General features: G+C 51.7%; 2 protein-coding genes across 2 annotated transcripts; one reads left to right on the forward strand and one right to left on the reverse strand.

The window, feature by feature from the left end:
- Positions 1–1,354: 1,354 nt before the first annotated feature.
- Positions 1,355–3,141, reverse strand: LOC137676692 (transcription factor JunD-like). The gene has a single exon (XM_068423671.1). The coding sequence runs from the start codon at positions 3,131–3,133 to the stop codon at positions 1,844–1,846; it is 1,290 nt and encodes a 429-aa protein (XP_068279772.1). The 5' UTR covers positions 3,134–3,141; the 3' UTR covers positions 1,355–1,843.
- A 3,071-nt stretch (positions 3,142–6,212) lies between these two features.
- THAP1 (THAP domain containing 1) lies at positions 6,213–11,141 on the forward strand. The gene is made up of 3 exons (XM_068422651.1): positions 6,213–6,426; positions 6,967–7,162; positions 10,555–11,141. The coding sequence occupies exons 1-3, from the start codon at positions 6,356–6,358 to the stop codon at positions 11,011–11,013; spliced, it is 726 nt and encodes a 241-aa protein (XP_068278752.1). The 5' UTR covers positions 6,213–6,355; the 3' UTR covers positions 11,014–11,141.
- Positions 11,142–12,375: the final 1,234 nt, after the last annotated feature.

Genomic DNA, 12,375 nt, shown 5'->3' on the forward strand with positions numbered 1-12,375 from the left:
ATTTGACACGTGTGCCAGGAATGACTATGCGCTAAAAGAAAAAGCTCACACACTTGACTGCCACAGCTCAACTTTCTGAACAGATAGCACTCACCTATCCCCAATGAAAGTAAGAAAAACTGTGAGTCTATCCCATTCTTCTTGAATTTCAAAGCATCAAGTGTAGCTTTCAGAAGAAGTAAGAGATGTTTAAGAGCTCCTGAGTGAGTTTAACAGATCTGAGCAATAGCTTGTACACATAAAGATGTCTATGCCCCCTTGACTCCTCATACAATCCCCCATTTTCACCAGCTGGCACAGACACATATCCCCATGTAAGTTTTGCCTCTGAGTTCACGCAGAGTTGTCAGCACAGTTTCGAAGAGGGGAGTGGGCCCCGCTCTGCAGCTGGATCTGCTCAGAAGAAGCCCTGTCCTCCCCCAACAGCAGGCCTGCCCGCGGCCCCTACACCGAGGGGCTTCTGGTGGGGTGACCATCACACTCCGACAGACCCTTCCCTCCGACAGACCCTTCCCACTGCACCATGCCACAGGGCTCAGCAGCACTGCGTTAGCGGCTATGCTCAAAATACACAGGTGCAGCAGAAGCAAGGCAGGCAGTAGTACCGAGCAAGGGATCTAAAGCTTTCAAAAACTTATTGAGGATTATGTCAAATCAGAGGAAATAGTTCCTTTGCTATTCTCTTCTATTACTAAAATCTTGACAAAGAAATAAATCACATCAATTCTTCCCAATGAGAAAAACATTTCAAGTTCTAGTGCTGACTCTTTCTGTCTCTAGAATATCGCAGAAAGTTTCTTTAGTACAAAGTAGACTAAGAAGCAAGATATACAGATTTCTACTGAAAAATAAATCTACTTCTCCATAATATTTCTGTGATTTATTCAAACAGAATACAATGGAATTACCACCTTTATAGCTAACCCACCCCAAATCTGAGCCCTTTCCCGTATAGCACTGAATTGTTACTATACTATGTAAAGAGCAAACACTACTGGAATGTACACAGTGAAGGAAAAAGAAGTAAAGCTCTTCTTGCCAAAGTAACCATTTTCACTACTAACGTGTTATCTAGAAAAATAAGGTCTAGGCAATGTCCAAAAGTGTTCAAGTTTCAATAAATAACTATCAATGCCCCAACTTTGCACTGGCACAAGAAATACGGAGTGTACAGTTTAGAAAACGTATTTTCATATGACTGAGTCAGCAATGCATTTCATCCCGCTTAAGGTTTACAACAAAAATAATTTCCCTCCAGGGTTCGATTTTAAAACCGAAGCTGTGCAAGTGCAAGAGCACCCACGTAGTTGTCTTAACTCTCAATGGCAAATTAAAGCTCTAGAGAAAGACAGTATTTTAAAAAAAGTTCTTTATCAATACCAAGAAAATATACATAGCCATATTATGTTTTAAATATATATATACACACACATCTTTTCAAAAGGGTACGATTCTGGCTTTTTTTTTTTTTAAGTTTGAAAAGCTTATCCATTGCTATACAGTTCAGTAAGGTGTATTAGGAAACACACTTTTTATATCCCCCATGAAAATAAAGTTGAATCTTTCTGTAAACAGGAATTTCTTAATTTCCGAAATCTCTACAGACCTCAAGTAGTTCACTGAAAAAAACAATCACCTGCCCCAAAACCACCCACGGAGACCCCTCGGCTGCGGAGTGCGACATCGACAGACCTCGGGAAACGCTTAGCAACGCCCGGCTCCTGCAACCGCCTTCTCCGGGCACAAATAAATAAAAATAATTAATTAATAATAACAGAAGAGCGGCGGCAGGCGAGCACCTCGGCCCCGCGGTCCCTCCGGCTGCCGGCGGGGGGTGCCCCCTTCAGCAGGCGCTGGTCTCCGGCGCGGCGGCCGCCTCGGGGTGCGCCTCCCGGGGCTGGGCGGCGGCGGCGGAGGGGGGCGGATGGCCGGCGGCGTTGATGTGGCAACCGGAGGAGAGGTGGCTGCGGACGCGGCTCTGCAGCTGGGTGACCTGGGCGCGGAGCAGGTTGGCGGTGGCGGCCAGCTCGGCGTTCTGCCCCTTGAGCGCCTTCACCTTCTCCTCCAGCCGGGCGATGCGCTCCAGCTTCCGCCGGCGGCATTTGGAGGCGGCGATGCGGTTCCGCAGCCGCTTGCGCTCCGCCTTCAGCCGCTCCTGGCTCTCCGCGTCCAGCGGCGACAGCGACGGCGGCGTCGGCGCGCTGCTGCCGCCCTCCCCGCCCGCCGACGGCGGCACCTCGGGCACCGTCTGCGGCTCCTCCAGGGACCGCGCTGGCGGCAGCCGACCGCTCCCCAGACCCGCCGCCCCGAAGGCCAGGCCCGGCGGCGGCGGGGGGGCGGAGGCGGCGGAGTAGGCGCTGCCCGAGGGGCTCAGCGGCCCCGCGGGGTTGAAGCCGCTCAAGTTGGTGTAGACGGCCGGCGGGTCGGCGGCGGGGGCTCCCGGCGGCCCCGGGCGGGCGGTGCAGCAGGGTCCCGGCGTGGAGAGCGGCGGCGGCGGCGCCGCCAAGAGCTGGTTTTGCTTGTGCAGGTCGGCCAGGGCCTTAACGAAACCGTCGGCGAAACCCTCTTGCTCCTGCGTCACCGGCTGCCGGTAGAGAAACGGCCCCGCCGCCGCTGCCCCGCCGCTCCCGGTCCCGGGGGCTGCCGACCCCGGGCTGCCGGACCCCAGCCCCGCGCCCCCCTGGATCAGCAGCTGCTCCAGGTCGGCGGCCGGCGGTAGTTTCAGCAACGGCAGCTCCGCAGCCGAGCCCAGCGCGGCCTCCGGGCCGCCGCGGGCCGCCGCCCCGCCGCCGCCCGCCGGCTCCGCAGAGCCGGCGGGCGGCGGCGGGGCGGCGGCGGCGGGCGGCGGTAGCAAGCGCAGAGCCGCCGCTGGGCTGCCGCGGGCCCCAGCGGGCGGGCGAAGGGCAAAGGGCCCCGGGAGCGGCGCGGGGGCGACGGCCGCCAGGTCCCGCTTCTTCCCGGCGCCCAGCAGCAGCTTCTGCCCCGCCGTCGCCGCTGCAGCATCGGCTCCGGCTCCGCCGGCGGTACCGAAACCCGGCAGCGGCACGAAGTCGGGTAACAGCTCCAGTCCTTCCTCGGCGTAAAACGGCGCCTCCATCTTCACGGCCGATCGCCCGCTACGCCCGCTGCTCATGCTGCCGCCCTTGCCGGCCGGCGGCGGCGGCGGCACCTCCGGTGCTGGGCGGGCCGGGCTGGGCGCCTGCTCCGCGGGGCCCGCCGCCCTCGGCTGGCAGCGAGTACTGAGCCGCCTCCCGCCGCCGCCGGCCCCACGCCACGCCCCGGGCCCGCCGACTGCCCGCCCCGCCGCCGGTCCCCCCCCGCGCCTTCCCCCGCCCGCCGGTCTTGCGCGAAAGGGCTTCCCGGTATTGCACCGGGGGAACCCGCGCTGCTTGCTCCTGTAAACTCGCGCTGCGGTGCGGGAGAGGAGGCGCTGCCGGGGGCTTCGTCCGGGACCAGGGGGTTTCCTGTGGGCATCACCCGGGAATGCCCCAGCCGCGGCACACGCCCCGCCGGAGGAAAGCGAGCAAAGCCCACGCCTGGCGGCTGCTGTGGGCAGGTGCTCCTGCGCTGGGTCTGTGACGGAGGGGCAGGGGTAGTGCAGGTGTCGAGGGCTAACGCTTCCCGACAGCGCGGGCTGGGAAGTCTGCCGGGGAAACGCTTGGCCGTCGGGAAACGTGACGACTTGTCAAAGCAAAAGCCTCTCGCAAGAAGGAGATGGATCCGATGTAGCTTTTCTTCTGGAAAAAAGAGTTTAGAGAAAGGGTTTGAGACAGCTTAGACATCTTTTCAACACTATTGAAACATGAAAGTACTGTTTTTCAGTTTGGGGGTGGTATTTATTTGTTATCTTCACTTGAGACAATTCCCCCTGCCCCTCTCCAAGTCTCCGAAATTCTTGCAGGATAAGGAAATTGCTTTCCACCCGGTCTTTTAAAAATCCCTTCTGCTGGGGATACTAAGGGGATCCTGACAGAGCCACTGAGAGCTCTCTTTCAAGTCGGCTTGCTGACTGAGGGCCTCAGTGGCTCATCTACACGTTCACCAGTTCTCCCCATCCATGGTAGGATCCACCAGCATGCCCTCAGGTGTCACCCTTCTGCAGTCTCCTCATGCTTTCTCCCCAGACATGTCCTCCCTGCACATCAAGACCAAGTGCCACTTCTCCCAGGGCCTAGAGATACGGGCTGTAGCCCCGCCACGCGCATGGCCCCACTGTGCCTCCACTCTGCCCAGGTGGACTCCAAAACCAAGAGTCGGGAGGGGGAGGTAGAGGTACTAGTGTCAAGTCAGGGAGGACTTTGTCCCAGACATGCCACTTCAGATCCACAGGAGAACCATAGACTAAGAGCACTAAAGAAGGCCTTGATGACCTTGATGCACCTACCCTGGGGCCCCCAACTGCACATCCTGTTTATGGGGACGGAGCTCCACTTCAACTTAGCCTGGGGCTTTCAGTCCCTGCCCAGCTACATCACAGGTGTTCCTCTCTCCAGCCCCATCTCCTGGGTGGACCTTGGACCTGTGTTTCCAGTTCTGTTCCTGGCACCATCTCCTGCTGCTCCTGCCTGGACTCCCTGGGTGAACCTTGTACCTGGTTCATCACCTCACCTCGTCTGGGTGTGTCAGTGGGTCCAACAACCTGTGCCGGCTCTGCCCGCCCTGCTCAGGCACCGCAGGGCTCTGCCCAGGCTGCTGAAGGCCACCCACCGCCTTGGCTCCAGCCACCCCCAGCTCATCTTCCCATGGGGCTCTGTTGCTCTCTGAGGCTGTGGCAGAATTGCTGCCCAGAAAACTGGCAGCAGCAGGAGTCCAGCAAGAAGTAAACTATCAGGCAAAAGCCAGAAACAGAGGCATTTGGGTGGATAGGGGAGGAGTAAGCGTGTCTTTCTTGGTGAGGACGGTGGTGCTAGAAAGAGCTTATTTTTGTTTCCTTGTCTCTTGGCTGACCTAGCAGCAGAGGGGCAGAGCTAGCAGTGCTCAGCCAACATCAAGTACTGAGAACTGTGAATGCAAGCAGCTTTGTGGAAGCGTTGCTGTGGCTGCTGGCTGTATGGTCTTTTCCTGTTGCATTCCTGGGCAAGTAAATGGCAGTGACTCGTACCTTCTCTGCAGCTGGGCAACGAGGGCTGTCTAGGCAGAGAAGCTGCAGCCTCCAAGCTGATGTCAGTACAGCTTCTCTTCTGCTACAAAGCAAGTGCGAAGAGGGAAAGTAAACTGAGGAGAAAACAAGGTCCTGGGTGGGGACAGTGAAAAAGCTGGGGAGGTTTACTTGGCTCTGGGGTCCTTGTCAGAGGAATTCCAGATATGATGTGATACGTGACTGAGACAGCACTAAAGGTACGTCCCTTTGTCAGTCCTCTGACAGGACCTGCTTGTCAGCTATAGAGATGATGGTTTTACTTGCTGATGTGATGCAAGGTTGGAAGGTGAGCCTACAGAATGGAAAAACGCAGAAGCTGCTTGAAATAAACTTATTTGTAACGACACATTGATTCAGATTGCTATCCAGTATTTGCCGATATACCTGCAAGCAAAGTTTCAGTGAGTGAAATGGAGTTGTTTTACACACCCTCAGTGCAACCGTGTGTAACGGCAGTGTGGTCTTTTAGTTGTTTCCAACGCCCCTTTTTTTGCCGAGGAGAGGCTGGGCACCCCTCGGGGCTCACGGAGCCAACTTCTGCGCGTGTGACAACCGCGTTGCGCACCCCCGCCCGCCCAGCCGCAGCCCTGCCCGCCGGGTGGGCCGAGCACCCCCGGTGCCGTCGCCCGGGCGGAACACCCTCCTGACGGGTCTCCTTCCCCGCGGGCACAGCTGCTACCGGCCACTGCAGCCCTTGGCCCGGGCTGGGCCCCGGCCCCCTCCGCCGCGGCCCGCGGGGGCCCGGGCACGCCGACGAGGCGGGGGCGCGAGTGTCCGAGGAGCAGGCTGGACGTCCCTCGCCCCAGCCCCGCGGGGGCTCCTCGGTGGACATGGGAGGTCGGGGCGGGGGGGCGGGAGGGGCAGCGGTTCGGCGCCGCAGCCGCCGCTGGCCAGATGTGGAGGCGTGGGGGGAGCGCGGGCGGGGCGGGGGGAACCTCATCTGGCGCTCGCAGGCTGCGGCGGGATTGGAGGGCTCGCAGGGGAGGCTCCGCCCCCCTGCGCACACCCGCCAATGGGCGAGCGCGGAGCTCGCTACAACCGCGAGAGTTGCGCTGAAGCTGGCGCCGCCATCTTGGAGTTGGGAGAGGCCGCGTCCCGTTCCTGTCCCTCTCGGAGGGTCACGGGCGGGGGAGGATGGGCGCTCGTCGGTGAATTAACGGCGCCCGCAAGCTCGTCGGCCTGACGCTGGGCCGCGGCGGGCGCGGGGGAGGAAGGATGGTGCAGTCCTGTTCCGCCTACCGCTGCCGGAACCGATACGACAAAGAGAAGCCCATCTCCTTCCACAAGTGAGCGCGGGCGGCGGGGCGGGGCCGGGTCGCGCCGGGGGCGGGGCTGGGGCTGGGACCGTGCCCGCGGCGCGCGCGCGCCCGGCGGAGGGGAGCGTTCCCGCGGCGGCGCCGTGCGCGCGCGGGGTCTGTGAGGAGGCGGGGACACGCGCGTGGCGTGTCGGGGGGAAGGGGCGGGGCGTGATGGTCGCTTGCGGAGTGAGGGCGACCATGGCGGAGGTGGGGGGGAGCCTCGGCGGGCCCCGAGCGCCTCCCCCTCCCTGCCGCGGGGGTCCCTCCGGGAGAGCCGAGGCACAGCGCGCTGTTTACTGCCTTTTTCGGGAAAGGGGGGACCCCCTGCCCCGGGTTTTCAGAGGGCTGAGACCCCGCAGCCCGGCGCGGGTGCGAGGCCTGGGTGGGCAGGAGGGGTTTGGCTCCCAAGGTGAGCCCGTCAGAGGGGAAACTGAGCGATCGTGCCGTCCCTCACAGCAGCGCTGAGCTGTAACCCGACCCCGTGTTAAAAGGCTTTCCAGAAAAGCTGAAAGTGCTTCTTATTTACAGGTTTCCTCTTACAAGGCCTGATCTTTGCAAGAAATGGGAGGCTGCTGTTAAAAGGAAAAACTTCAAGCCAACCAAGTACAGCAGCATTTGTTCGGAGCACTTTACTCCCGATTGCTTTAAAAGGGAATGCAACAATAAGCTTCTGAAAGAAAATGCTGTGCCCACAATATTTTGTTATACTGAACCCAGTGAAAAGGTAAACCCAAAGCACTCCTAGTTTAAGATACTGGAATGCATGTATGTTGCGTGTATTAGCCTAGCAGGGCTCGATGCAGCGGAGCAGCTGGGAGAAGATGCAGATTGTGAAAGATGCTAGCTGAGTGTGTGCACACCTGGAGGCAAGTGGAGGGCTATGGTGGCTGAAACACCTCCAACAGCTGTTCTCCTTTGCTTTGACAAGAGCAGAGGTTAGGCTGTCCGAGGCTCCGGAGCACATAGAGCGTCGTACAGATGTGCAGCAGCTCTGATCTGCCCATGTGTGCCTATGCAGAAGCCTGAGCAGTGTAACTTTGGTTAAAATCTTGTGCTGAGTTAAATGGAACAGCAGCAAAGTGAGAACGTATTGCCCGGTAGTTAAGTTGTTCAACTGTATTTGTGGCATACTTGGAGTTTTAGAGAGCCTTCGATAATACTTACAAGTTGCACTGTACTCTCCCACACTGACCGTTGGCTACTGCTAATGTTGAAGAGATGATGGACCTTAGTTCTCAAACTTAACTGTCCTCTCTAAAGGGCTCTGTCCTCTGGCTTTGCAGAGTTAAAGTGAGATGCAAACAGAGGAGCAGAACAGTAGCTGTACCTGCTGTCTGTCTGTGCTGAAAGCATCTCTGTCTTGCCTGAACTGTTACCTTGTGTTCATAAGCCAGACTGGCCCCTAACTTCTGTCTCTGAACTTCTGATGGTGATGTGAACTCCTATGAGATGTGTTGTTCCCTTCACTGTGCTGCTAGAGCAGCTTAACGTCAGATGCAAGTCTGTTATGAGTTCTTCCTTCTTGATGTAGTAACTGCAAGACAAGAATGCAAAAGATTGATTCTTAACTCCTGTAAAGGCTACAAAATAATAGACCTCTTGCCACTCTGCCATAGTGGAAGTGGCAAAGGAGAGAATGGATATGATAGGTCTAAGGGGTGAAAGACTGTAATGGGATGAAGTGCATAGAGGAAAACTGTGACTTTTGCTTGTTTGATTTTTCTCTTTATACACAACATTGGATTTGATGCAGAAATGAAAAGGGAATGTATTTGAAAAATGAAAAGTGGTTAATAACAGAGAATAGAATATAAGCAGAAGGTGTATCAGGAAAGACAGACAAATTCTCAGGTAAAAACAGCTGTGTTAAGTTTTTTGTTCGATTACACTTCCCTGGTATCAGTATGACGCACATTTTCTTTGTCACATGTAAAATAGTTGCAAAATTTTTCACAGCCTGAAAGCTGAAGTGCGATCGGTGCAGCAGGATTGGAGGTGAGCCACATTCCCCACTTCATTATCAAGCCGGGATCTACAAAAACACAAAAGAGTGCCTTTTAATTACGGAGAAGGATTTAGTGCTATTGCTGTTTGTCTCATGGCACTTTTAAATGAACTGCCACGTATCTTCAAGAAATATTGTAGTAACAAAGAATAATAATAGTGGTTGTTTTGGAATTGAATCCACACTGATTTTGAAATACAGCTTTTTATCTTTTGCATTATGTAATTTGAAATACTTTCTTTTTCTTTACTTACATCTCAGGAGAATCATTTATTGGCTGTAAGAAGTAATTAGAATTCACTTAGGATGTGTCAGTGATACCAACAGTCTGTTCTCCATGATACACTGTGACAATAGTAACGTGTTTATAGAGGTAGCATGTGCTGGATAAGCTGCAAATAGAAGTCTCTGTGTGAATTCAGCTGTCCAGCAATGATCTGATTTTTGCTTGTGCTCCAACAGGGGTGAATTTCTCTTTGCCAATTACATCTTTGCTTTGTATTTTTTTTGTAGAAAAGTTTGAAAGTGATAGCAGATAGGGTCAGAATCTTCAGAATATTCATGTGTGAATTAGGGAGGCACACTGTTAGCAGCAATTTCTTGTAATTGAGAAATAAGAGTGGTAGTTGGCTGGTTTTGTACTTCAAAGTGATCAGTAGTATTTGAGCGTGTATACAACTTCCCTTCAACACCAGTCACAAAACTGCCTTCTCAGTTACTGTCTGCCAAGTGTTGTAGTTTGTGCAAGAGGGATATCTAGACTCCCCAATACCAATTATTAGCTTGTTTGCATGTTACGTCAAGGAAGTTAATGACATGACCTTCAGATCTGATGAACTTGATATTTAGATGGATGAGGATTGTCAGCTGCTCTTACAGTCAACATTGTCCCTGTCCTTATGCTTTTATGTGTAGCAATAATATTGGCAACAGGTAGGTAGTTAGAAAATTGGTTCAGTGCCTGTTTCACTGAGAATGTCTTAGGCTTTCTTTTTGACAGGCAATGTGCAAGCTCTTTTGTGTGAACAGTGCTTTTCTTGTCATCATGAGCACAGAAGCATTTCTGAATTATACTGTGTTCCTTTGGGGCGGAAAGAAGCTGGTTCTCTGCTCTGGCCTGTACTCAAGTGGTGAGGGACCCATGTTGTCCTGAACAGTACAAGTGAACCTGTTGAGAGCAGTATGATGAAGACTGCAGTTTCATCGTGTGGAGTTGAGCCAATTGATACTCTGCTGCTGCCAAAATGGAGAATCATGCTTCTCCCTTCTCCATCCCATCTGCCAGCCATGCAGTCCTGTTTCTCTCTCCTTCCACACAGCAGCGCAGGTGTACCTCCTGTTGCATTGCTTTGACTTTTAATAAAGGACAGATTTCTGCAGTGATGGTGGGAGAGCAAATAGCTTTCTGTCATCTTAGCAACTTACTATGTTTGAGCAAAGAGTAAATACCAGGGCTGGGAGGGCTGCTCTGCTGTTGAAGAGGTGTTTATTTATTATCATGTCTCTTGAAACCAAACCCTTATGCTGCAGCCTGAAACCAGTGACACGGTCCCTTCCAGTTGTTGAGAGGCAGGCATTGCTGTGTCTACCTCTCTGCTCTGCCAGCTGATCAGCCCCCTCAGCAGATGACCCTTATTCTACCTCAGCAGAAGATTATCCGCTTCTGCTGTGTTTTTGATTAAGTTAGCTGATAGGTTCAAAGTATATAATGGTAAGATGCAGCAAGAAGAAGGAGGGACAAAGGGGAGTGGGATGAGTCAGGTGAACTCCATTTTATGGAACTGCAGCCTGCGTTCTTGCTTCTTAGCTAATCATGGACATGTGTTTGACTTAAGTCTTCAAGTGAGAGTAATTTCTGTGTTCTTCAGTTTTTGATTTACTTGAGACATCAAGGACTTGAGTTTCAAAGAGCCCTGAAAACAAATATCTACAGTTAGAAGCCAGACAAAACAGGCCCAGAACTGTTTGTCAATTTTGAAAATGTAGGCTGTGAAATTTATTTTATTAATTTCAGTCTTGGTTGTTTATGTTATTCTGGGGCTGTAGTAAGGGAGTTGTGTTGTAAACAATGTTAAGCATGAAAATATACTTTTTTTTCTTGTTGTTTCTAGCCTGAAGAGTTTGCAGAACAGCCAGAAGATCCTCCACCGCCGCCTCCACCGCCACCACCACCACCCCCACCACCCCCACCAGCAGCTCCAGTACTATCACCATCTCCATCAACTCCTTCTTTTCATTTATCTCAAATAGATGCCAGGTTTGTAGATCCAAGTATTGGATTATTGATGCCTCCTCTCCAGACCCCTAGCAATCTCGCTGTTTTTTGTGATCACAACTATACCGTAGAGGATACAGTTCATCAGCGAAAAAGAATTCAGCAGCTGGAGGAACAAGTTGAAAAACTGCGGAAGAAGCTCAAGACAGCACAACAGCGATGCCGACGTCAGGAAAGACAAATTGAAAAACTGAGAGAGATCGTTCAGTTTCAGAAAGAAAAAGACACATTGGCAGGAAAAGGCTATGTGATTCTGCCCAATGACTATTTTGAAGTTGTAGAAGTACCTGCCTAGAAGTTATCGACATCAGTTTTCACTTTGCTAGGCCAAGAAATTTAGTTTAAAAACTAAATGCTCTCTAATTCTGTGTGTAAGACTCTCCAGAACTCTAAAACAGTAAATAAACAGTCATACAAATGAGATCACATTTTTTCTTCATTGTCATTTCAGTTTGATACACTTTAAGTATATTGAAAATGCAAGCATCTCAGAATTAGAATATGCATTTAGTTTACAAAATCTGAATTGCTTTACAGAAGAAAAGGATGCAAGGTTGAATGCATTTTGAATCTGTTTTTTTGTTGTTTTTTTTGTTTGTTTTTGTTTTTTTTTGTTTGTTTGTTTTTGTTTTTGTTTTTTTTTGTTTTTTTTTTTTTTTACGATGGCTGTATTGTGCTTACAGGGGATGGGGAACTGACTTTGACTGAGAGTGAAATTGAGGTTGTTGCACGCTTAGTGCAAAGCTTTGTCCAGGTATTTAATGTTGGCTTTGGTGATCCCCAGGAAGTAGTTTTCACTGACTTCAGAAGGAACAGAATTAGACCAGCTAAGAACATCTGCAAGTGCTGCAGAAAGAAAAAGATAAGATACACATTTCAGCCTGGGAAAACTTCCAACCTCAGTTTGCTATGCCTTCAAAGCACTGCAAAAAGTCTAATTCCTGGATCCCTTTGGTGAGGTATGTAAGTAAACCTTTTGGAGTAACCTTTCACCATGTGTGTGTTGTGAGGGAGATGAGGAGAATTCATTAGCATAGATGACAAGAGCTGTAGAAGAGGCCTTTGTTTTGAGGGCACTTAAAAATACTCCTGAAGTGCAGTGCTGCACTGAACATATATGTTATTGGACTATTGGCAGGATCAAGAAGGCAGTGTACTGTTTAGGGTGTCTGCTTTTCAAAAGTAACCTGATAATATACAGTCCCCAATATGTTGGGAGTGCAGCGTTCCCATAAACACTGTAACAGGTAGAATGTTGTCCTCAACTTTGAAATTGTTGATCTTAACTCACATCTCAACCATGTGTAGCTTCAGGAAATGAAGTTTTTTTACTTAGCCAGGGTATCAGGCATTTGTGACTTGCATTGCAGTATACTGTGATTTTCTTTCTTTTTTTTTTTTTTCCCCCCTCTCCCCAAAGGGCATCCACCAAAGCGCAGTTAAGGAATTAGACTTTGGGAGTTGCTTGGTGCTAGACTGGTTTTTAATATCTCAAATGCTGCTGCCTTTCCTTCAGCCTTATTAAGACTCTTTCTAAAAATTAATTTAGCATGACAAAGTGGTGCAGCCGTTTGCATTTACTGTCTAATAATTTGTTTAGTCAATGAACTCATTCAAAATCGCAGAAAATGGCGTCATGCTAACCCTACTGTAGCCT

This window comes from Nyctibius grandis, chromosome Z (assembly GCF_013368605.1).
Source record: "Nyctibius grandis isolate bNycGra1 chromosome Z, bNycGra1.pri, whole genome shotgun sequence".
NCBI classification, from domain to species: Eukaryota; Metazoa; Chordata; class Aves; order Nyctibiiformes; family Nyctibiidae; genus Nyctibius; species Nyctibius grandis.